This window comes from Nelumbo nucifera, chromosome 1 (genome assembly GCF_055504915.1).
Source record: "Nelumbo nucifera cultivar China Antique chromosome 1, China Antique-T2T, whole genome shotgun sequence".
Lineage (NCBI taxonomy): Eukaryota > Viridiplantae > Streptophyta > Magnoliopsida > Proteales > Nelumbonaceae > Nelumbo > Nelumbo nucifera.
Genome location: NC_142649.1, coordinates 205,100,486 through 205,126,264, shown reverse-complemented (window position 1 = coordinate 205,126,264; position 25,779 = coordinate 205,100,486). Strand labels below are relative to the sequence as shown.

Sequence of the window (25,779 nt, the reverse complement as noted above, 5' to 3'; positions counted from 1 at the left end):
CCTTCTATCGTTTTTTAATGGTGAGAACTGAGAGGTGCCCAGCCACAGGCTACACTGCGACAGCCATTGTATCATGGTAACGGACCTGACTTGTACATCAAACGTCTAGTGGGTTAAATTCAATTTCCGAATTACATTGAGTGACTGGGTGTACGTCTAAGTCTGGGTCTGGGGGTATTAGATGGAAAACAGAAAACGTCGGTTGGCTTCCGGTAGCCGTTGAGGCCGAAGAGGACGGAGTGAAGTCACTCGGCAACTCAATCACACCAAACCCTTCACTCCTCAACTCGTCCAGGCAATCGCTGGTCCATGGCCGAACCTCACTTGCCGACCAGATCCTCGTGTGCGCACCACACAACTTCCTCAGCGTCTTAGCCAGCGCTGCCATCTCTGATGGGTCGTAGAACACGTCTGACATAAGCACCAAGTCCACATCCTCCAACTCTCCACCCTCCTGACACTGCAACGACTCGTCCGATCCCCATTCGAGCTCCCTTACCTCCACTCGGTCCTCAAGTTGGTTAGCTTCCACGTTCCTCTTCAGCCCGGGAAGCAGCAGTGCAACGTCGGTAAGAACAACTCGGGTAGCGCCCAGTAGTGCCGCCATCAAACCGGGAAGTCCAGTTCCAGCACCGAGTTCGACCACAGTCTGACCACTCAGGTTAAGCTCTTCCTGACCATGGTTCACTATCCAGTCGGATAGGACGAGGGAGGAGTCCCAGACCCAGGAACCGGTGAGAGCGCGCCCCGTGTCCGGGTCGTTCACGTCGTCAAGCTCGTGAATTACCAATTCCTTGCCTGCAATTTCAACTTTTCTAACACCCATGTCAATTCGAAGCCGAAGATGATGCTCATAATCACAAGTGCTTACTTGTGCCCAAGTGCTTAATGATAATTCTTTATATACTTCTTTTTAAAATACTACTATTCTATAATAAATTCTCTCTTTATTAAAGAAATCCATTGTTTTGTTTTGGTGTCCAAGTGGACGCCGGAATTTAAGCGGTGGGAACGCTTGGCGTCAGAGAATGGTATTCTCCTTCTAGAATCTTCCAAGGTGCTCCAATATCACAGCCTGCAGCTAGCACATCAGCATGTGCCACTGCTAGCATCTACCATAGTTCACTTAATCACCAGACTTTTGGTATCATCTCTTCGGTATCCAGAACAGGGGTCGGGCTTTTAAGATATGATATGCTTCCTCCACCTTCCAAATTGGGTGTTGACTGTTGACTGGACACCCTCGGATGAGTCATAACGAGACAAGCTTCAGGAATTTATTCGGGCCACATGAACAAACGATAATGGTAAGGGACACCAGTCTCTACTCTCCTCTCACTAGACGAAATGAAACAGACAATCTTGGTTAACATTGACCTGGGAAATGGATCTGGAATACCAATTGGACGGGAACATAGAAAGGGTGAAGACCAGATATGGTAAATATCTAACGCGTTTAACGAAGCAATCAATGGTTTAACTTGCAAGGTTAAAAAAATAAAACAAAAAAGTTAAGAATTTGGATGCAAGTCGAAATCTCGGTGTTTAAATTACAACCCCTTCCCCAAGTCTTCCCCTTTCTCCTCTCTTTAGTACCTTCCTTTCCAAAGCATTTGTATGGATAAATTAAAAACCTTTAGCCCCTTCCCTTTTCAAGCATACGTATGCGTAAATTAAAAACCGTTGATACAAGGTCAGGGAGATCTCCAGATACTCCCAACTTCACACCGGAATGACAGCCACTTCCCTGTTAGCAACGCGCACAAGAGGGTCCATGCCCACCAGGTTGGAAACTTCTGATTGATGAAATTGTAATCACAATTCACAAGGTTTCTGGAAACATCAAGTTCAACGATCATCCCGGTACTCGGGGTTCTCTTTCAAGATCACAAAACCTTCCAGGATGGGTGAAAGTGGAATGTACCTGCAAAAACAGAGACTTCATTAGCATGCAATAAATGATTAAATGCTAACAGCACTGTGTAAGAGTCTTGATTTTATTGGGTGGATTACTTCTCTGTAGCTAATTCAGCCCTATCACCAGCTGCAAGTAAAACAGGGGTTGAGTGTGTTTGGAATCCTGTTATGGTCTTGGGTCGACCAGCCTGGCCAACCACATCAACAGCTTGGCCCACCCGTACCGGCACAGACAGAGGTTTCAAATTTTCATCCACAGCCAGCAGCATTCTCGGCTGTAACATCAAACAACAAAAAATACATTAATAACTTCCGATAAGATGTTAGATTGGAAGCGACCACGTCAAGAAGAAATATTGCAATATTTGTGTCTCAACTCTCGAACTGAGAAGAGGACAAAGAAGATAATAGTACCTGCATTGCCAAAACAAGAAAGTACAGGACATAGTGGTATTTTCCCAAGATGATTGATTTCATATCAAGACAGGCATGAAGCATGATTAATAATCCAGCAAGTGCAGTCCTGGAGGGGAAAGGATACATGAAATTATATCATTAACAAGTTCCTTGAAAGCTTCAACAGAAGATTTTGTATCATAAATCTATTCATTACTAGCACATGGTCCACATAAAAGCCCAGCATCATCATTAATGGGGCCTGTCTATATATCGTTGTGCCAACCAAGTTGTCCAAGGCATCACACCTAAGCAACAAGGAGCCCTTGGTATGGGCATGATGCACCTTGCTAAAACACCATCATTTGTATAGAGAAGCCCCACGTCTTAATCGACTTGCGTAACCATCTAGGCAACAAAAATCACAAGACAGGCACCTTGTAATATTGTTACCGTGGCTACATATTCATCCTTGTTTTAATACATCATGCCTTGTTTTTTCAGTTAGTGATAAAAAAAAAATCATGTCATATTTTTATTGGTGATATATCATAACTTATGTTAAACATTTTTTATCCAAATATATTTTGCATATTACTTATGACTTATTTCAAGGGTTTTACCATTAAGATCAAAAGAAATAGGGATAAAAATTTTCCTTCTTTTTTCTACAATTAAATGGAATTCTTTTTTCCCTTTTTCTCTCTTTTTTTATGTGTAAATTTATAGCCTTCTTTATTTGCTAACAATTGTTAACAATGCAACTACTCTATTGAATACTTATTATGTTGGATAAGCTTCAGAATTTGTGTTTTCAATGCCCTAAAGCACAAAGCCCTAACTTTCGCTCACTTTGTCTTAGGCTTTGTGCTTTAGGGCCTGAAAGTATCCTGGATTCAGATTATCATGTTTTCAGAAGCAGCTCTTAATCAAATGCTCAAAACACTTTTTGACTCACTTCGGTAGCCCAAAGCTCAAAAGTTTATCCAAATGGAGCCTGAGGTTCTTTTTTGTAAAATTCTATACACACCACCCACCTAATCAACTAGGCTTCTCATTATCACCTAGAAGCACCAAGATGCATTAATAACTAGGGACTATGGTGCCAACCATTAAAATAACATTACAATAGTTGATTTTGCAAACATGAACACCACAATTCCAAAGATGCTAACGCAGTTCATTTTCCTGGATCCTTAATAGAAATGTCTCCTACCCTCCGAAGAAAAGAACAAAGCTACTATTTGGGCAAACTAGACCATCAGGGTTAGGCAGTGCTCAAAGATGGAAACAGTTGAATTATTCTAGTTCTCTCAGGAATAATTTAAGTTAGATACTTCAACAAAGCAGAGGCATTTGTGATCCTTTAAACCTGTAGAGTCCAGACAAATAGGTGGTCCATCTATAACTTTTAGCCACATCCTTATCATAAAACAACTATTAATAGTACTGGCATTAATGATAATAACAAGATTTTCTTGCCCTAAACCTACTTTATGCTGCTCTTTAAATCTAGAGGAATGTATTAACTAATCAAAGGTTATTAGGAAGGATCTACTGATTTTTCCTTTCACTTATACTCCAGTTTCCCCCTCTTTTATTCTTTTGTGTTTATTGGGTATGTAAACATTATGGGATCAATGGTGAGGACAAAGCAGGGTGCACGTGTCCCGCCAGCCAAACCACAGAAATCCTGCAGTTCCACAGGTTTGAACCTGCACCTCCCTTTTTGGAGTTACACCAACTGACCATCTCAAGTATTGGGTCATTGACAGCTCTTCTATTCTCCATCCTTTTCTTTCCCAGTCTTTAGAATGTCATGTAGTATTCAAATTGCAAAAGATGGTACATAGGCAGTGTCCTTTACTTACGGCGACAACAAAAACCGGTCAGAATGGTATGGTGCAAGAGTCAGCAACCCCTTCCCCAAATGAACAAGACCTTGAGCAATCCGCACCTAATCATGTAATCAAAGCAAAATTAGCAACACCCAGACAACCACAAGAAAAAGCCAATAAGGAGGAGAAATGAGAAGCTTACACAGAAGAGCAGGCTAGCTTCTTTGTAGTAATAGCTCGAAAGGTTGCGAAGCATGCCTGCAATTCGAGCATTGTTTGTGCCTGCACCTATAAGACCTAACGATATGATGGCCGCCTGTAGAAGCAACAAACATTGAGTTCTGAAAAATGATAAAAGTTTGGATTCCAAAAATGTTATAGCAAAGCACATACCATTGCCACTTCTGAATCTGTATCATGACTGAGTCTACTTAACGTATCCATAACATTGACCTGCCCAACAATATCCAGTCAACAAACAAGTGAAGAAGAAATAGTTCTAGAAGACTAGATATAGAACACAAGAATCAAACTAATCTAAAGATAACCCTACATCTAAAAGGACCATTACCCAGTGATGGTTCCAACTATACATTGCTTAATAAAATTTTCTAAGAAACTAATGCAACATTTACCAAACCAACCTAATAAAACTCAATCCAGATCCCTTTTCCCAGTTGAATGCTATGAGATTCAACAAACATGTGTATCACATATTGCTTACCTTCGGATTGGATATGCAAAGGAGACCAAGAGCTAAAGGAACTGCCCTCCGGATGTTCTGCTCTCCGTATTGTAATAAATGTTCTAATGATCGAATGGCCATCTCAAGACCCAATTCTTCAGCCATTGCTACCATAGCAATTCCAAGAACAGCAGGACCCTGGTGTGTCTCACCCTTGTCAAGATGTTGTGCACAGTGCCCCAGAAGATTTTGAACCTGTACGAATAAAGAGTGTCAACAACTTTGCATGCTAAAAATAATCTGCAGATGTGGCCAACAGACAGATACAAGACCTTGAGTACATTCCCAGTTCCAGCATAGGCACAAGATAGTAGGGTCATATCGCAATATTTCCTAATTTTTTCATTAAAAGTTTTGGACACCTCAGCTGTTGCCTCCACACTTTCCTGTAAAACAATAAAGCAATTAGATTGACAAAGAACTGTAAGGCATCCATTCTTTGTATTGTGGCCTATTTGAGTTTCTGGTCACTTCAAGACAATATAAGCAAGCAGAAAAAGAAAACATTAAAATTTAAGAAATTGGAAGGGGAAACAAGGATAGCAAAAAAAAATAGAAAAGAGAACCAAGGTTTAAATTTATTTACCTGCTTCCCAAGATATAGAAGGCCAAGGCCTAAAGGCAGAAGCCGAGTGAGGGGCTCGCCCAATTCTGAATCACTTCTATCCATTAAGGCAAAGATAATGGCCTGAGCAACCTCTTCATTGCATGAGCCAACATAAATCAAACCCAATGAGATAGCAGTGAAGGCAATCACATCAAGTGGAGATTTTGCATCTCCCAGAATTGGAGATAATTTCCTTCTTATCTGTTAATACAAGAAAGTCAACATAAAATGGAACTGCATATGTGATTAATAGAAATCCAAAAAACAATAAATAGTTCAACAACCATTCAAATTAGTTTTGAATCGTTAAAACTTCAACAACCAATAATCTCAATGCAGGGGTTTTAATGGATGTACAGGAAAATGCTATTGAACCAAATTCTAATCCATTTGTGATAAGGAATCACCCTAACAGTTTGGTAGCCTACTCTTAAGAGTTTAAGTAGAGCTTGGAAATCCTTTTAAGGGACAAAATAGCACTCTAAGGGTGAAAAGCGGGGGTACTTCACCTGTTCATTTTGGGTTCCTGCATAAGCGAGGCCAAGGCCCATTATTGCACCAATTCGAACACTTGAATCATCTTTTCCTACATAATCACCTAGAAGTGCCAACGCCTGGAGATGTTCCAGATGAGTTTAAAAAACACAAAAAAAAACAATAATAATAATAATAATAACAATAAAGAAATGGCAGCCTTCAAATAAGTTTTAGCATAAAAATAGACTGTTGCTTACAGGATCACAATCATTCTTAATACCACAGTTGACAATGCCAACTCCTAATAATGCACCTGCAATGACATGGTTGTCATTGCTGTGGAAGTATTTATCAATCTGTGCAAGTCCAGAATCCACATCCCACAACAGAATCATACCCTACAATAGCCAAACTTTAAACATTAACTATGGGTTGAAAAGGTCATAACCAAGAAAAGCATATCCCAGTGGAGAAGAAAAAGAAATACCAGACTTGCTGCAGCACTGGTTTTCCCATGTTCCTTATTCTTGAATAACCAGCTTCCAGTGGAACCACCACTTGAAGCTTCGGCAGGAACAGTCATCAACTTATCCTACAAAATGAAAAGATAAGGGAAATCCATTAAGCATGTGGAAAACAAAATTCATAAAAACCAACATCACTACATAATTGGATAGTTACCTGGCCAAAACCAGCATTCACAAAAGCATTGACAAAGGTGGCGGCTAGGTTCTGCCTCGCTGAGTCGACACTCGCACCAGCACTTGCCCGGCCATCAAGCAAATGCACCTAAGAAAGTCAAACATAAAGAGCACATAATGGAATTGTATATCTTTTTTGTCAAATGGCACACAGGAAAGAAAAAAGAAAGACATTTGATACATGATTTTAAAAATTTAGGACCTTTGAATTCTCAAGCTTTTACTTCAATATAATTAAAAATGAGAACTAATAAATATCCAGAGAATTATGAAAGATGCAATAAATATGCAGAGGAAGGAGATATAAGCATGAGCGTCAGAAAAGTTTTTAATAATTTGGTAAATAAAGCATGAATTTTAGCATATTAATTAAATAAAATAATTATTGGATCTTTAATATGACACCTTTATATGAAATGAAGGCCCCATGTCATGCCACACATGTCAAGGCTTAAGTGTAAGCAATAATTATGCCTTACAATGAGGCACTCCAATACCTTATTGAGAGGGATCTATGTGCATGTTTGTGTGTGTGTGTGTGTGTGAGAGAGAGAGAGAGAGAGCATGTGTTGTACTAACACAAATATTTTAAGATATAACACAAGTAGTTGATAGACATTTTAATATTTCAAATAATGTAATGTAAGATGATGTGAAAAATGGTCTTAAAGTGGTGATTAAAGAGGTGTGTCTAAAACAAAAGCATCCACAAGAAGGAAGAAGCATATGAAACCAGATATGGGGAGAAGGATGAGATTCGTGTTTATTAATTTAGTACTGATGGGAGGGAATAATGCTTTCAACCCAAGGACCAAGATTAGACTCATCTAATAAGCAAACAACTTACACAACCAACCCTATGTCCCAAAACAAACTTTGTATGAGGGCAGCCAAAGAAAAGATGAAAAACGATTCAGAATTCACACCACATAAGTAACACTTCTAGGCAATCTAAACTGCTCAACTGAGAAAGAATATTGTTCAATGCCACCAGCCAGGCAAATGCTTCAACCCTTGGAGGAATTAGACTACCCCAATATTAACAATAATAGTACTACCCCAAAATCATTGAATTGAGGTCTGCTCAACCCAGTTCCTAGCCAAAGCCTTGTTAAAAGATTTCGCTCTACACCGACCATTTCTTCATTTCTTCCACCATCTCATGTCAGGCCTATCAGGATTAATCTCCACTGCTTGAAGATTTGACAAATAACAGCATAGATTCTTCCACTTCGGAGTCAAAAAGGGGTCTTCTAAATTTAGGGCACTACACTACCAAGCCTTGTCAAAAAGGGGTTTCTACCCATTCTGTTTATGTCATTATAATATAACCTTGCCTTTTATCAAAAAAAAAAAATTGAGTGGCATTATGGATATTTAAGTTTTTTCATTATATTTTTCTAACCAACAGATAAAGGAGAGAAAGAAAACCAAGATAGTCCTTTTGTGTAAAGGAAGAAAAATATCACAAAAATCAAACCTAGAATATATTGATGGCAGAAAAATAACTAAGAGATTTTTTACTTTTAGAATTTGGAGTAGCATGACTGATCAAAAAAAAATGTGGAGTAGCATGCAGAAAATAAAGTCAAAAAGCAAGTTGGTTCTAGTATAATGTCAGTAAGCACCTTGTATATATCCTCAGGGGATTTGGGCTCCATTACTTCTATATCACGAGCAAGAGTAAGATATCCCTCACTTAATTTGGTGTTGTTGATAATATCCTGCAATGCTTCCCGGTCATCATCGTCTGCAACCATCTCTTCATCAAGTTCAAATGCAACACCCTGCATCAAGAACTCTCAGCAATCAAATATCCATCCAGAAGACAAGTTATAGCCTGCCATGCAAGTAGACATCACACCTTTAAATATCTACAAAATATTCCCGTTCAAAGGAATCCACTTATTTTGTCCATTCCAAAACCTTGTTTTCTTACTTTTCTCATCCATAATCATCAGTGGAAACTCAATATGTGAAACAAGATCTGAAAACATTACTTTTGGCCTACTCACTAGGAGTGTGCCGCCTTTATAAAAAACAGGATGTCTTCTTATCTGAACTCAATGGAATATATTGTCAATTTGTCATTCAAATTCAATTAAAATGAATTAAAAAATCAAAATTCATTCAATCTAAGAAATAATTATCTAATCAATTCAAATTTAATTATTCAACGTTTTATTTTTATTGGTTTTCCATATTCCATATGAAATGATAATGGGATTGATAGTTCTGTTCATACTAGCCAGAGTTGCTTTGGGCACTCAGTACCCTTCAATCAATGTAAATTAAGCTTTTTCAAATAACAAAGTTATCAATTACCAATAAAAATGATATGATAAAGGGTTGCCAAGGACTAAGATTTAGTTCCCTGAATAGGATTTTAAGAAAGCTGAAAGGTCAGTTGATCCAACCATTATTTCATAAACATTTCTGAACTAAAATGAATGAAATACTTTTCATATTTCTTAATCATTTAGGGATCGTTTGCATTTATGTGGTATTATAACCAATCTAAAACATACCAAAATGGTACTATGATTCTTTGTGGGACAAGGGATCCCCTAAATAATTATGCTGGATTTGGTTTTTCAAGGAATAAAAGCAGTGATTCTAGCACTAGTAACTTCTAGAAATATATCAGTTAGACAATGACAACTGAATCATACACAAAGCAAAATATATATAGAAAACCAGCCATGGAAATATGAACCCAATTATGAAAACTCAGAAACTTACATGTCGAGCAAGAATATAACAAAACTGCTTCTTTTGTAGAACATCATCACAAGATGTAAATATCTGCTTCACATACTGTTAAGGACAAATAAGAAAAGTATAAGAATAGTACAATAAGTTGACGTTATTAGGGATGCATAACCACAATAACTGTCTTTTTCATATTAAAAATTTTCAGAGAAGTTTAGGAAAGAGAAATTCCATAATCCAAAAAAATTCTATTGAACCCTAAGCCGCGTAAATAGCAAACCCAAAACTATGAGAGGAATCAATTTTATTTTTATTATGAAATTCATACCTGCAAGTTGTCCAGGAAGAGTGCAATCCTAAGTGCACTAGGGTACTCTTCAAACTTAAGATAAATCATGTAAGCTATGTCCAGCACTAACATATCATCTGGTCCAGGGAGATAGCTGCATGATATTTCAATGGGGAAATACAAATTAAATGTATTGCCTTCTGATTATCAACAAAAGAACAAGATTTTATTAACAATAAAATGTATAACCTTGTCAACAAAAAAAACATTAATCCCAACTAGTGGGACTGGATAAACAAATCCTGTTCTATGCTCTATCACAAGCCATGTTTTCTATCAAATTGTCAGCCCATGGATCATATTTTACCACTTCTGAGCGCATTTTCTTTGGCCTTCCTCTTGCTCTTTTAGAGTATTCTACTTGCACCAAGTCACTATTTTTAACTTCCAACATGCATGTGTTTCTGCTTAAGATGGGGTCTTATAGATAAATGTTGATTACACAATGAAAGCTTTTCTTCCCCCCTCCCCAACCAGGCAACCGATAAAACGATTTTGTTGATGTTCAATTAACACTATAGCAATGGAAAATAAAGAAAAACAAGGATGGTATTTTTTTTTTTTTTTTGAATGAGGTAAAATTTCTAATTAGTAGCATAAGGGAATGCACCCCTCTATATTTGATAGAATATCAAATTACCAATGCCAAAGTTTGAGATGGGCTACTGTCATATGGCAATCCAATGTGAAGATAATGAACTTAACATTCTTAAAATCACTCAAATTAGAAGGCCAATGATAAAGTCCACATCTCATTGTTGAGAGAAAATCTTATGATATGCATGAATTAGAGGAATTATCTTGATATCTTTGTTTGTTTTGTCTAAATCGTATCATGAGTGGAACTCAAGTAAAATCCAAGATATAGAGATAAGGAAGCTTTGGAAGTGTTCTCCCATCAAAATGCTTGATGGTGTCTTTATTTCTACCCAAAGTATGGTCTTTAGAGCATGTTCTATTGCAGCTAGTAAGTTTTTCCCTTCTAGTTCCTTCTAAGTTCATTTTTTGGACTCCTACGTAAGAGCCTCCTTCCACACAGGGCAATGAGGAAACATTTAGCTCCTTCAAAAGCTGATGGTGTCTTTATTTCTACCCAAAGTATGGTCTTTAGAGCATGTTCTATTGCAGCTAGTAAGTTTTTCCCTTCTAGTTCCTTCTAAGTTCATTTTTTGGACTCCTACGTAAGAGCCTCCTTCCACACAGGGCAATGAGGAAACATTTAGCTCCTTCAAAAGCTCAAGCTTCTGGAGATGTGGTTCCAAAATCCATAACAAGATATATACAGAACAATCAGTGAATCACCTCTTTGTTTGTCGTGCTAACAAGAGTAGAACCCAGCATGACAGTTCAAACATTTTTGGGATTTTGATTCTCTTCTCCAAGCATCCTTTCCTGAATGAGTTATTGGCAGCTAGCTGCTTTTGGATAAAGTGAGAAGTTGCTCAGAGAATAGACCTTTTTGTTAGTGCCATGAAGCATTTGGGAAAAAGGGAAATGTAAGCAAGAACAAGAGCCAATTTATTCCCTCTCTTACCCAAGTAATCAGAGTTCGTTAGACCCAGATGAAAGCAATTCTCCATTCCCTAGCCAGACATCGTATTCCCTTCATAATATCTCAACATTGCCACAAGCCTTGACTTTTGTTCTTTAACCAAGCACCAACTACCTGGGAATCCTCTTCCACTACCACAACATTTTTATAGTTGAAGGATCTGCCCCAACTTAGTCCCCAATCGGCCTGGCTAGCACAACTCAGCTTTTGTAATTTGTTAAGTCCCCAAAAAATATAGGTCCTGAGAAATAAATCTTCTCAAAACAAGAGAGGACCAGACCAAGATCATCCATAAAGTACGAAGACCAAATACTAATTGGAAAAAAAAAATTGAAAGTGGTAGACAACATAGAATGCATCTAATGATATCTAGGTAGAGAGGATCTCCAAACAGTTTAAACCTTCCAACCTCCTAGCTACCCTGGGCCAAAGCTAGAGAATCAGCCAATAAATTGGCCGACTTCAGCACCAACTTGAATGATATGTTCACTCTGGATGTAAGAAAATTAACCTATGACGTGATGACAAAGTAACTGAGGCCCTTCATTTCTTTTATAAATAATGTAAACTTTATTAAATATCAAAGCCAGGAACAAAACAGAGAGAGATAAACTCTCTTAGCTCTCCCTGTAGAAATTCAACCGCACCAAAATACAGAAGTAACAGCAATTACAATCGAGCCCAAAACATAGAACCATATTCACCCCTTGCTTTGTTAACCCATCAGCTATGGGGTTGGTACTTCTTTTGACCCACACCACTTTAACTTCAAAGTCTTGTGTTAACCACTTGAACATTTTCCTTTCATTGCTGTCATTCCAAAGGCCGTTCCTCTCTTCATTCAACCATCCCACCTCTAATTTGGAGTCACCTTCTAAGATTAACTTACGAATACTCGAGGAGGCAGAGAGATTAACTGAAACAAAAAGAAAAATGCCAAACAGAGAGAGAAACTCGATCTCTGTGTTGGGTCCCTCGACTGGGTGTTGAGGAACAGGAAAGTAGGGCAGCAGATCGCCCTAATCCGCGCTATCTGAGGGATAAGAAAGAAGAGAGGGATGTAGAAGACCAAGGGTGGATAAGTTGTGGTTCAGACAGTGACTTTGAGGAGGAGAGTTCAGACGACATCTCAAGTTTTGGAAGCTTGGAAGATGAAGGATCTCAAGAGGACTATAACAGGGAGTCCCTAAACTTCGACCGCCTATTCCATGGAGATTTGGTGGGAGAACAAGAAGGGAACAAGGAGGCAGAGATGCACAACGCAGAGGCTGAAAACAGAGAGACTCACAATCAAAGAGGCGGGGGGCAATTCTGGTGCCCAGAACTGGAAAAGCCTCTCTCAAGCGCTAGTGCTGTACGGAAAACCGAGGTGTTAGCTTACGTTAACCCAGAACTGAGCAAGAATACATCACAGAATGGTAAACAATTGGGTAAGGGGAGGAGTCATTGTGAAAACAGAATGATGGGGAATATTTCCCTCCAAAACGAGGAGACAGAAAACTCCAATTTTGACACACAGGGCTTGACAACCATCTGCCCGCCTACAATCCCAATTCCCTTGCCCAGCCGAACCCAGGTAACCCTGCTAACCCTGTTCATTTAGCTTTTGCTACTGATGCGGCTTCTGTTTCTCTTGTTCCAGATTCCATTCCCAGTCCAGTCTCAGAAGCCCATGAGAAGGAGGCCACACTGAGTCCTCAAGGAAAGAAGGGGGGAGAGGTGAGGATGGAGGGAACTTTAAGGAAAGAAAGAATATGGGGAATCATTGAGAGCATAATGGGTGAAATCGAAAAAAAAATGAGTGTAGAGAACACTGATGTGGGCCCCACAGCTACGGTCCCACTGTGTTCGTAGGGTAGAAGGTGTTCTAGTCTTCCTAGGGTTAGCCGTTGTATTAGATCACAAGGTTCAGTCCAGTATTAGGGTTTGCCACAGGGTTAAGACAAAACCCTAGAGAATAGAAAGATAAAACCCTAGAGTGGTTCGGCCGCCCTTGCTAGATAGGTCCAACCTATCTTCTCTGATATTACTTCTCTCAGAAAATAAAAAACTTAAAATAAGATGTTGTTCGCTGCCTTCCAAGGTTACCCGAACCCTAACCTTCTCTGATTCTTCCTGATCACCAACACGCTGCAACTGTGGCAATTCTTCAAACAGCTGCTAAACCCTCTGGAGATCTCCAAGAACCAGTCAACGAACTCTATTTTCTCAGCTTCCAGCCTTAGATGGTTCTCATGTGGTCGGCTGGACTAGACTCACATGAGAAACCCTAGCTCTGATACCAAGTAGAAGTTCAGGACTGTTATCAGTCTTGAACCCTAATGGATTTCAGGTTCGAAAATAAGAAGAAAGGTAAAGAGAAGAGAGGAGGAAGAGGGAGGAAAAGTAGTAGAACACGAGTTGAAAGGAGGAGCAGAAGCTTAATGTTCTGCCGCCGCCACTTTAATTAATATTTATAGGTTATGCTCATTACATGGAAAGGACAGATCTGCCCTTAGTCTTTACATAACATAATAGAGCAAAATAAGACTGAAATAAATAGCAACTGAAACAACTAAATGACCAACGGCTAACCCTAGGAAGACTAGAACACCTTCTACCCTACGAACACAGTGGGACCGTAGCTGTGGGGCCCACATCAGTGTTCTCTACAATGAGCTACAAAGGAGAGTTACAAATGGGTCTGAGCTGGTGTGCAATGAGGAGGAGGAGCTTAGAATGGAGGAGAGGGCTAGTTATGGAAAGAACAGAAATGAAAAAGGGAAGGAGACTAGGAAGGATGATTTGATAGCTGAATTTGTTGGAAAGATGGGGTGTAAGCTGAAGAATCTAAATGATCTAAAAGTTTCCCTAACAAAAAGAAAGGAGGAGAACAAGATTAAGAAAAGAAAATTGAGTGAAGTGGAGAGATTAAAAAGAGATATCGAGGGGGATAATAAGTTTGGGGTGAGAAGGGATAGAAGGAAAGGATTCAAATAGATATCTGGTGGTTTTTTAGGGTTAAATTCTAAAGTTGAGATGAGAATTCTAAGCTGGAATGTGAGGGGATTGGGTAATGCAAGGAAGAGAGCAACTATCAAAGAAGTAATTAGGAAGTTCAATCCGGATGTGATGTTAATCCAAGAGTCCAAGAGAATGGACTTTGATAGTAGATGGGCAAGAAGTGTCTGGAGTTCTAAAGGGATAAAGTGGGTGGCTAAGCCATCTTGGGGAGCCTCGGGTGGGATCATAACATTGTGGAAGGAAGATGTGGTGGTATGTTTGGAAGAACTGATAGGGGATCATTCAATTTCTATGAAATTCAGGCAGGTGGAAGATGGTTTTGAATGTACTAACAAATGTATATGGCCCCAATGACTATAGGAAGAAAAAGAGGTTATGGGAAGAATTGAGTGATATTAGGGGGCTATGGGAAGGACCTTGGTGTGTGGGGGGGGGGACTTTAATGTAGTAACATTCACAGAGGAAACCAACAATCCCAGACAGAGAGTGACAACCAGCATGAGAAATTTCAATCAATTTGTGGATACTTTTCAGCTTAAGGAATTCCCGATCCAAAGCAACATCTACACTTGGTCCAACCTTCAATCTAACCCAATCTGCACTAAGTTGGATAGATTCTTGTTCTCAACAGATTGGGAGGAGCATTGGGGGAACCTAAATTCTAGAGCACTCCCTAGACTCACTTCAGATCATTGGCCTATAGTGTTGTGTAAGGAGGACTTAAAAGAAGGTGGACCTGCTCCCTTTAGGTTTGAGAATATGTGGTTGATCCATCCGGGATTCATAGAGAATATCAAAGAATGGTGGGAACAACACAATCCGTCAGTTGAATGGGAGGGGATGAGATTCCACAAAAAGATTCAATTCCTAAAATCTCAAATAAAGGAGTGGAACCGTCTGGAATTTGGAAGAGTGGAGGAAAGAAAGAAGATTTTAATAGAGCAAATTGAGGAACTAGACTTGGAGGAAAGGGGTTCTTTTGGAGAAGAAGACAAAGAATTGAGATGGAGGGTTAGAAAGCAGTTGGAGGATCTCTTCTTGCAAGAAGAGATAAGTTGGAGACAAAAGTCTAGATGTAAATGGTTAAAGGAGGGAGACAGAAACACTAGATTTTTTCACTCTGTGGCAAACACTAGAAGAAGGAAGAATATCATTTCTAAGCTAGAAGTTGATGGAGCTGTTCTTTCCCAACCAGCAGAAATAGCAAAGGCTTTTGCAACCCATTTTAAATCAATTTTTGGAAGGCCTCTAAATGAGAGGATTTGGGTGGAGGGGCTGGAATGGCCAACTCTTAGTTTAGAAACCAGAGTGGGGTTAGAGAAAAACTTTGGCTTAGAGGAGATAAAGGAAGGAGTACTTTCATGGGATAGAACGAAAGCTCCAGACCCAGATGGATTTACAATGGCATTTTATCAGGATTGTTGGGATATTGTGAAGGACCTAGTGTTGGTTTTTTAGGAGTTCCACGGGAGGGGAATCATTAATCCGGGTTTAAACTCCACATTCATTGCATTGGTCCCTAAGAAGAAAGAGGCATCACATCCAAGGGATTTCAGGCCGATTAGTTTGGTGAATAGTCTGTACAAGATAATTGCAAAAGTCTTGTCTCTAAGAATTAAGAAAGTTCTTCCAGCCATTATCACACCCAATCAAGGAGCTTTTGTGAAGGGAAGGCAGATCACTGATCAAATTTTGATTGCAAATGAGAGCTTAGAGAATTTTAGGAAATCCAAGAAAAAGGGAGTGGTATGCAAACTAGACTTAGAGATGGCTTATGACCTAGTTGACTGGTCCTTCTTGGTGGAGGTAATGAAAAGTTTTGGTTCTGGAGACAGATGGTGTAGATGGATCTGGGGTTGTATCAGGAGTTGCCATTAGTCGATATTGGTGAATGGAACTGCGGTAGATTTCTTTCCGGCCATGAGGAATAAGACAAGGTGATCTGCTCTCCCCCTTTCTCTTTACTCTGATTGCAGATGTCCTGGGGAGACTGATACATAGAGCCGATTCTAGAGACTTAATAAGATGTTGGAGAGTCAGAAGGGGGGTAGTACCACTTACACACTTGCAGTTTGTAGATGACACAATCCTATTTTGTGAGGGTGGGGATATAAGATGGATCAGAAACCTAAAACTGACAATACAACTCTTTGAGCAGATGTCTATCTTAAAGTGAACTTTGATAAGAGTTGTGTGGTGGGAGTGAATTTGGAGGAAAGGGAAGCAAGTGATTGTGCAGGTGTGTTAGGGTGCGCTATCTCGAAGTGGCTTTTGGAACCCGGTAGTAGAGAGATTTGAGAAAATGCTTGCTTCTTGGAGGAAAAATTATCTTTCTCTTGGGGGGAGAATCACCTTGATTAGGTCTACCCTTTCCAACCTTCCTACTTACTTCATGTCAGTGTATAAGATTCCTACAAAGGTCTCAAACAGGATAGAAAAATTAATGAGGGATTTTTTATGGGAACCAGGAGTGGAGAAGAAAGACCATAGGGTGAGGTGGGAAGTGGTAAATAGGAACAAGAAGCTAGGGGGGCTTGGGATTGAGAATATCAGGAAAAGGAACATGGCATTATTGGGGAAATGGTTGTGGAGATTCCCGTTGGAAAGGGACAAATTGTGGACGAAGATTGTGGCTAGCATACATGGGCTGGATGAGAATGACTGGGATCCTGAAATTTTGGCAAGGACTACTGCCGCATCCCCGTGGAAAGCCATTCATGATTTGCTTCCAGTTTTCTCCCCTTGGATCAGGTACGATTTGAACTCCGGTAATCGAATAAAATTCTGGGAGCAAATTTGGGTTGGGGACCTACCCCTAAAAGACCAATTTCCATCATTGTTTGCTTTGTCAGATTTGAAAAATGAACCCATTTCCTCCTTGGTTCCTTCTGATTCTTCTTCTAGGTTTGGGTGGAATCTGGAGTTGAGAAAGGCAATAAGGGATACAGATTTGGGGTGTATGTCATCTTTGCTAACCATCCTTGAAAATGTTTTCTTGAACCCTAGTAAGGGAGACGCGAGAATCTGGACCCCTTCTTCATCTGGCTCTTTCTCTTGTGCTTTGTTTTTTGAGACATTAGTCCAACCTACTACACCGCTTGGTTGTCATTCCCAGTCAAAGAGATTTGGAGCAAACCTATTCCTCCTCGGGTTGGTAGTTTTTGTTGGGAAATTTTCCTGGAAAGAGTTAACGAAAATGACTTGCTTCAAAGAAAGAGGCCCAACTGTTGTTTACTTCCCAATAGGTGTATTCTTTGCAAAGCTGATGGGGAAACGGGTTATCATATTATGGTTACTTGCCCAGTTACTAAGACTGTTTGGGAGTGGGTGTTTTCCCTTTTTGGGTATACTTGGAATCCCCCCGGGAGTTTGCAATGCTTGTTCTCTCCTTTCTTTAGTTGGCCTAAGAGGGGGGAAGATTATGTGGAGAAGCATTAGAACTGCAGTGTGCTGGTCAATATGGGAAGAAAGAAATTCACGAATTTTTTCAGACAAGGAAAGAACCACAGAAAACCTAACAGATTTGATACTTTCAAGGGTTGCTCATTGGCTGAAATCAATGGAGATATTCTCTGAATTCTCTATGACAGACATGCTGAGAAAGTGGAAAGAGGTTGCTACTGGTGTTATGTATAAAAGGAACTGTATCCCACTTGGACCCCCCCCCCCTCCCGCCAGATTCATAAAACTGAATTTTGATGGATGTAATTTAAGGAATCCAGGGCCCTCTGGGATAGGGGGTGTTTTCAGGAATGAGGAGGGGTATATTACTGCCATGTTCTTTGGGCTAATTGGAGACGGTGACTCTCTTAGAGCCGAAATTCTAGCAGTTCTTGAAGGAATCCAAAGAGCAAGAGAATTAAGCATTAGATGCTTAATGATTGAGGGGAACTCGAAGGTGGTGATTAGGTGGCTGAAAGGAGATATCAGTGGCTTGTGGAGCTACAGCAATGAGAAGAAAAATTTTAATTGGCTGCGTAAGGACTTAGAGGTGCAATACAGCTGGGTGAAGAGAAGTGCCAACTCAATGGCTGATGGGTTAGCTAAGCAAGGGGTGGCTAAGGATTCTTTGTTTTGGACACATTTTTAGTATTTTGTTGCCATTTTGATGTTGGGGAGTTAAGATAGTTTACCTCCCCATTTTCTGTAATTAATTTTCACAAGTATTATTCATTAATAAAGATTTCTGTTATCGATCAAAAAAAAAATACTCATCTCCTTTGCTCGTTTTACCCCTTCTAAAGCTGCCATTAGCTCAGCCCTTAAAGAACCCACCTTCTCCAATTGGGCCTGAGAATAAGCCAATAAGGCAATGAACTTTCCTTCCTCATCCCTAAAAACACCTCCAATTCCTGAGGGCCTTGGATTTCCAACACTGCTCCTGTCAAAGTTCAGCTTAGGGTGTCCAAGAGGAAATTAAGGCATTCTTAACCAGGACTGATGAAGCAACTTCTTTCCAGCCTCTTAAGAAATCTTCCATTGGAAAGTCTTTGAAGAGTTCCAAGGACTTAATCCAATGCACTACTCTATTGAAGACCACCTCTATGATAGCTTATTTAGTTCTCTTCTTTTGTGAAAATAATCTAGCAACCCTCACACATCTCCACATGATCCTTCCTCTCTTCTCTAGCAAACTGAAAGTTGTAGAGGTAACAACAAGTTTTCTCATTGTGTGTGTGTTGGGGGGTGGGGGGACCACCTACACCAAAACAAAGAAAGAAAGAAACCAATCCCAAATATCTTTAACGAAAGAACAGGAGATTGATAAGTGAAAGCAAGTCTCACCATCAGCTTCACAGAGGACACACCAGTGAGGGGGAAAACAACTATTAGGTCTCTTTCTTTGAAGCATATTGCAGGTATTGATTCTTTCCAGAAAGACTCCCCAAGAAAAACTCCCAACCCTGGGGGGAATAGGCTTACTCCAGACCTCTTTAACAAGGAAAGAAAGTTCACTACTAGCATCAGGTAAAGTTAAGGTTTTGAAGAAGGATGCACAAAAAAAATAAACACACCGGAGGGTGAAGGGGTTCAGATTTGACTGTCAGACTAAGGCCCTTCATAGCCAACTATAATCCATGCAAATAACAACCTGACAACCACGCTCCACCTCCACACATGAATGACATCAATACCAATCTGGGCCCCTGTAAACTGCCAAAACATCCACCCAAAACAGATACACATCTCCAGTAGGACCCAAGAATACCATATAACCCCCTCCTGATATCAGAAAGCTCTTCCAACTCCAGAAGGCCCCAGATTCCTAATGGAGGAGCCATCAAAATTACACTTGAAAGCTACTTGACAAACAGGGTTCCAGATCTGAAAAAACTCCATATTAAACAATCTTTCCAAATAAGATCAACACATCATCAAAAGAGAAAAATCCAAACTCCTCCCTAGTGCACACCCAACAAGCACCTCTTATAGTGAGAATACCCCCCCACTCTTTCGATTGAGTTGATAAAACCGAACAGAATTGGTTGTTCTTTAGGAAATCAGGATATGTCAGCTTTAGGGGTTTCTTTAGAATCTCTCACAGCGTTTTAAAAAGCGCTGGAGTTTCAGCCTAAAAGCATTCAGACCCTTGAGGCATACGCCCAGCATAGAGGTGTATGCAGTGTATAGGCATATAGCTCTATTGTGCACTATACAAGAAACTACACATCATGTCTCCACATTTTAAAACATTGATCTCTAATGACAATGAAAATTTTTCAGGTGATATTAAGATTGGCAAGTCCTCAAAAGACGAATTGCTAGCTTTTCTCCCTTAAGGTGAGATTCTGCATTTCACTTGGAATGGAGCAGATTGAGGTTGAAAGGGACTAAAAATGGAAAAATTTATTTTGGGATGGATATAAAGGACGCCAAATCGTCCATGAAGACCATTTTATACAGAGACAAATCTCCTACCCTTGGTTCCCTGGAGAAGTGCTCTGAAAGCAAGAAATGCAACTAAAGTGCAAGGGGTCATAGAGATTGAGGTGTGAGGCACAAGACAATGTGATACACCTGAATAGAGTGAATTTGTCAAAAAAATAAAAATTTTGATATATAACAATATACGAATCTAAATCTGAAACAAGTAAATGTTAGCTGAATTGGTTAGAACATCGTCTTAATAAGTAATAACTCAGAAATTGTACCATTGTAGGTTCAAGTCCTAAATAAGCTAAACTGTTTAAACTCTAAAAATCATAGCTAGAACCTAGAACATAGTAATTTACAACAAAGATAGATGAGAGACACAAAATAAAAGTCGAGAGCCTAGGCATGCCAAAGCACACCTTTTTAAAACACTGCCTTGGAGTATCTCCTCTTCGATCTCAAGGTTGACCAACTCCTGGCTGATTTATTAGTCAAAAGAAGAGTTTAGACAGATCAGATTTACAGACAACACTTTCCATTATAATTTTCCTTTTCATTTCCCCTTTTTGGTGTCTTGGGTAGCCTGGTCCTTTGGCTGCCTTCTCTTCACTCCCCTTATCCTTGTATAATGAACTAGCAATGCTCATGGAGAAATTAAATAAAACAATGTGGATATATGAAATCATACTACGGATTTTGTATTTTTTTTTTCAAGTTCTCTATTTATTCCCCTACTAGCATTTATATCCTTGACAAAAAAAAAACACTCTTTGAATTTTTGATGGGTAATGGGTCAATGGTTAGCTGTCAGTGATTAGGATTAATGAAGGCAGGGTTCAATCACAGATCCAAGGTTTAAGTACCCTAAACTATACTTAGTTGGTATTAGAAATATCTGAATTTGATACTAGACTACAATTTACCAGAATAACCTCAATGGAATAAAATCATTTTAAATTAAAATAAATTAATTAAAGATGTTATAGTCCTTATTGTCTTAAAAAACAAAGACAATCAGCCAAGTGTTCTAGTTTTACTGCTAGGGATAAAGAAGCAAATAACCAGCTAAGAACATAAATAAAAATTCAATAAAATATGGGAATATGAGTGCAGCCCACCCCACCATGGCTTAAAGGGCCAACTTTGATATTTCACAAGCAATTCACTATCAATGTCACCAAACAATAAGGTTTTAAAAGAATGGAGTACCTTCACTCAAATACCTAATTCCCACATTTACCTTGATCCAAAAGATTGCATATTGGATATAGTTAACACAGGTATTGGTTTATCAAATTTCACACATAAAACAAAAACAATAAACTCAATGGAAAGAAATGGTTTTGAGGCTAAAACTTCAAATAATAAGAGAAAACAGTTTTCATTTTCAAAATGCAGTTACCTGGCCGAACTAGTAAGGTACAAGCATGTTCTTTTGAAATTTGTAGCATCAACGTGTTCAACTAACAGATCAAGATCTTCAACCTGGATCAATTGAAATATTAGTATATTCCTTTCCAACTAATAACAAACAAGATACAAGAAATGAAAATTAGGTACTAACCTCCATTAAAAGGTCTACAGCTTCAGGTTCAGCATTATGCTGCAAAACAAAGTCAAAGTAAATATATAAATAATGCTGAAGTAAGCATTCTACCTTGTGTCCACTGGAACAGGAAGTAAAACAAAAAGAATGCAAAAATGAAACCATTTAGAAAGAGTATGTAAAAACTGAACTTCCAAATGAAACATATAGTAGATCTTCATACGTAGCTGCTCAATAGAAAATTTAGCAACCATACCTTCATATGGAATGCAACAATTTGTTGCACAAGCTCCATAAGATCATCTATTGGCGCCTCCTCAATCTGCTGTTATGAAGGCAAAGGAAAACATACTAAATAATGAGAAAAAAAATCTTGTGATTTTAACATAACGGTTACATGTAGGTGCTTCACCATTTCCATCTGCACTTTATTTTTTGTATTGATAAAAGAATATAAGTATAAATGAAAATATCCAGATACAAGTTACTTGAATAGAGATATATGTCCTATCAGTACAGATACAGATAACCAAAGAACCCAACATGATCAAAAATTAAACAACAATATGGGAAATGAATACATCGAATCGTATGATACTAGCTCATATAATGTCAAAAATATATTTGAAAAAATAACTGGCAATATGAACACTATAATTTTAAAAAAAAAAGGAAGAATATGATTTTTCTATGTTAACCTTGTAATTTGTAAACTATCTTCCCCTTGTTCACATAAAACCTCTTATAAATAACATAATCAAGGAAATTAACTGCCATGTTTGAAAAGATAAATTGCCTAACCTGCCGCTTTGTATACTCCTGTGCAATTTCTCCAGCAAGGTTCCTGATTAAAAATAAGTCCATCATCAATAAGGATGGCATTTCCAAAATGAGTAACTGAGGACCTTCCACTTTATATCATTGTGATAAACATGTCAAGAGAAAAACTGGACAGCCCAGCTTTCCCTTATCATTTTAATAAAAGGATTAATTGGTGCATGGAAATACTTGGTTCATAGCCATAGTAATAAGTAGATATGATACCCCTCCCTTGAGCAGTTTTTTTTTCTTTTCTTCTGGATCAAAAGACCCTCTCACCTTACATACTCATGACCCCATGAGCCGATGTCTCCCTCTGAACCCAATAACCTGTATTTCAGGCTTTCCTGCAGGAGCAACAGAGAAAACAACCAATCAACTAATAACCTAAGAGTAGGTAAAGTGTATAGATAACCAATATGTAATGCAATGGAATCATGGAAGCTAAAACTAATGACAAGACAAGCAACATAATACCCCTCGCCCATAACTAAACATGCTATTGCAATGATCTGCAGGTTTTTATATAATTATTCTTTTATCAAGAAGACCAAGGACATAGACGGAGTGACTAAAATTCAGCGCAAAAGGAACAAAAATGTAAGTGAATAAAAGTGATAAAGAGTAAAAGAGATCAATGTATAAGAATAGTCAGACCAGTAGAAGGCTAGAAGCTGAAAGGAGAATAATTACAAGTATCTCTTCCCAAGCTACTTTTCATAGTCATCTTCCCCCCCCCCCATTTTAGTTCATAACTACTGCTCGAAAATTTTATAAGGAATTAGAAACCAACAAGAAGAAAATGAGTTAAAAAAACAGTTCCCTTGGTAACATGATAATAGTGTGTTTATTCACCACAATGGGCATTAGTTTTCTAGACCTTGGATTTTAAATTCTGAACATAGGATCAATAATATTAAGTAACTCCAAGAACTAACATAATAGAATAACTCCACTTACCCGTTCACCTTCAGCTGACATAGTCAAGGCCAAAACTGAAAGTATATCAGCAAGGTATTTCTGTAAATAAGGGGGAAAGAATGTGAACCATTTAAGAAATAGCTCCCTAGGAATAAAACTACTGCAAATAACCATCCAGACAGTTCAAACCTTCAGATCTGAATCCGCCATTGTTTCATAGTATGCCTTTAAGGTTCCATAGTGCGGACGGAGAAATTTCAATGGCTTAGGAACAGAAGTCATGGAGCTTGTTGAGGTTCGTATCTCCTGCCTACGTTTAAATAAAATGAGTATTGATTAAACTATATGAGGAAATAGCATTCATCTCATGCATACATCACTGCCTTCAAATTACAGAATATAGCACTTAACATGCAACTCTGTGTGCAACACGGGAATAAAGAAAGTTGTGCTTTCCTATCGTACTTTTTACACTCTTCAAATAAGTGTTCATTTCTAGGAATGGAAGTTCTCATCCTTTTGATGTTTAACCCTACATACAAAGTAACCGAAAGACAGGTCCCTGTTTACCTTAATTGTAACCGGCCGTTGCTAATCCTTGCCACTTTGCGTGTCAATTCGGTTAAAAGGAAATTATTTTGAATACAACTCAATAAAGCTTAGTACATTGATTCTATAACTCAACTCAATAAAGCTTGTCCAACTATAAGGGGTCGGGTATACAAATCGAATCCTGTTTTTGGACACATTGATTCGATAATGATGTCTGGAACTCTAGTGCCATAGAAAAAAATGGACTTTTACAGACAAAATCTTCTTCTACAGAAAAAATGCTCATCCATCCGAAGTCCAACTGATGACCTACCTCTTAGGTCGGTCATAAACCTAAAGGTGCATCAACTACCAATAGAATTACCGAAAAAGTTTTCTTCTTTATTTTGAGATTAGGAACCAACTACCTCATGCTTTCTAGGGCGAGCTTCTGCACACCAGGATCCGAATCCTGAACCCTTTCGACATACAGCTCCAATTGCTGCTTCAGCGCCAAGTCCTCGTCCGACTGTAATTTTGAACAAACATGCCCATTAGATCGGTCAAGTTTCAAAACGAAAACAAAATTTCGAAGAAAAGGCTGAAGAAAAGAAAACTAGGGTTTTCAACTGACGAGATCTTCCTCCTTTTTCTCATCCTTCTTCTTCTTCGGGTCCTTGGACGGGACTTTCAGAGTAGCCTCTTCTGGGGCTGCGCCATTATTAGCCTTAGGATCGATCGTCATGTTCAGAGCTTAGAACAGAAAAGTTGTGACGAAGAAGAGGAAGCAGAGTCGAGCTGGTTGGTGTGAGGGTAGCTATTAGCCTATTAAGCTTGGGGAGCTACGCTTATTTCTACAAGCTAGGAAATAACTTGCGCTGCAGGAAATCAGGAAATGCTTTGGAATCTTTACCGGACGGGCTTGGCTACATCGGCCCACCCCAGGTTGGGATTGATATAGAGTGATAGACCTGTTTATGGGCCGGGTTTTGGTTTCTGCGTTGGCAGAATACATTCAGGCCCTCGTATAAAGCGCAAAACCTCAAACCCGCCCGAAGTCCGGACAGAAAATAGGGTAAAAGATTTTTTATTTTATGAAAAACTGTTTTATTTATATTAAATGCCTCAAAACCTAAAAATAATGAAAGATAACAAAGAAAAAAATATATTTTATATATGTTTTTTGTTATATAAAATATATTTATTGTTTTATAATATACTATCAAGTCAGCTCGGGTTCGAGTTGGGCATTTTTGAGAAAGTTCGAGTCCGACCCAAAAAAAGTTAAGCTAGGTGTTTTGGGCTCGAGCCCAAGCCCATAGGCCTAAAATCAAGTCTAAGCCCGACTAAGAATGGATCATGTGGGGCCAACCCATCATGCTACTTAGACCATGAAAAGGTCTAGGTTGGGGTAAACAAAAAAATAGAAATCGGGTTTAAAAAGTGGTCCGATCTGAAATTTTGTTCATTAATTTGTTACCCAATAATCAATATTTTGGCTAAGTTTGGGAGTGTTTATTTTAAATATTTTGGGTCAGGATTTCTTTCCTAATTGTTTTAGCCTATCACATTATTTTTGAAGTAAATGCATTTTCACCAAACACTTAGGCCATGTTGTTAGACAGTGTATGCCCTTAGCTCCAATAAGAATGATGTACCTTATGACATTTAATGTAAATGAATAAAGTACATATTTGATTCATGTTATTATAGTGTGTTTCTGTGTAATACCATTAAACATGACACATATGAGACTCGTGTTAGTTTATAATATTTACAGCCGTTTGATAG

The 25,779-nt window shown here is 38.8% G+C and overlaps 2 protein-coding genes across 5 annotated transcripts; both read right to left on the bottom strand.

The window, feature by feature from the left end:
* Window positions 1-97: 97 nt before the first annotated feature.
* LOC148804392 (uncharacterized) lies at window positions 98-826 on the bottom strand. Its single transcript, XM_088901111.1, has one exon. The coding sequence runs from the start codon at window positions 824-826 to the stop codon at window positions 98-100; it is 729 nt and encodes a 242-aa protein (XP_088757237.1).
* Window positions 827-1,455: 629 nt separating this feature from the next.
* Window positions 1,456-24,936, bottom strand: LOC104609868 (26S proteasome non-ATPase regulatory subunit 2 homolog A). Of its 4 annotated transcripts, none has more exons than XM_010276280.3 (26): window positions 24,623-24,916; window positions 24,417-24,517; window positions 23,647-23,767; window positions 23,497-23,556; window positions 22,816-22,883; window positions 22,519-22,561; window positions 21,974-22,042; window positions 21,736-21,774; window positions 21,574-21,656; window positions 20,591-20,650; window positions 9,722-9,836; window positions 9,424-9,498; window positions 8,310-8,468; window positions 6,662-6,769; window positions 6,468-6,572; window positions 6,238-6,378; window positions 6,013-6,117; window positions 5,483-5,704; window positions 5,169-5,282; window positions 4,876-5,091; window positions 4,545-4,604; window positions 4,354-4,467; window positions 4,185-4,270; window positions 2,332-2,440; window positions 2,014-2,192; window positions 1,456-1,924 (listed from the first exon to the last, which is right to left on the bottom strand). In XM_010276280.3, exons 1-26 carry the CDS (start codon window positions 24,731-24,733, stop codon window positions 1,849-1,851), a joined length of 2,739 nt encoding a protein of 912 aa, XP_010274582.1. In that variant the 5' UTR covers window positions 24,734-24,916; the 3' UTR covers window positions 1,456-1,848. The 4 variants fall into 4 exon arrangements, with proteins under 4 accessions (XP_010274582.1, XP_010274583.1, XP_010274584.1 ...); XM_010276281.3 differs by having other exon boundaries at window positions 21,974-22,039; XM_010276282.3 differs by lacking the exon at window positions 20,591-20,650 and having other exon boundaries at window positions 24,623-24,936.
* Window positions 24,937-25,779: the final 843 nt, after the last annotated feature.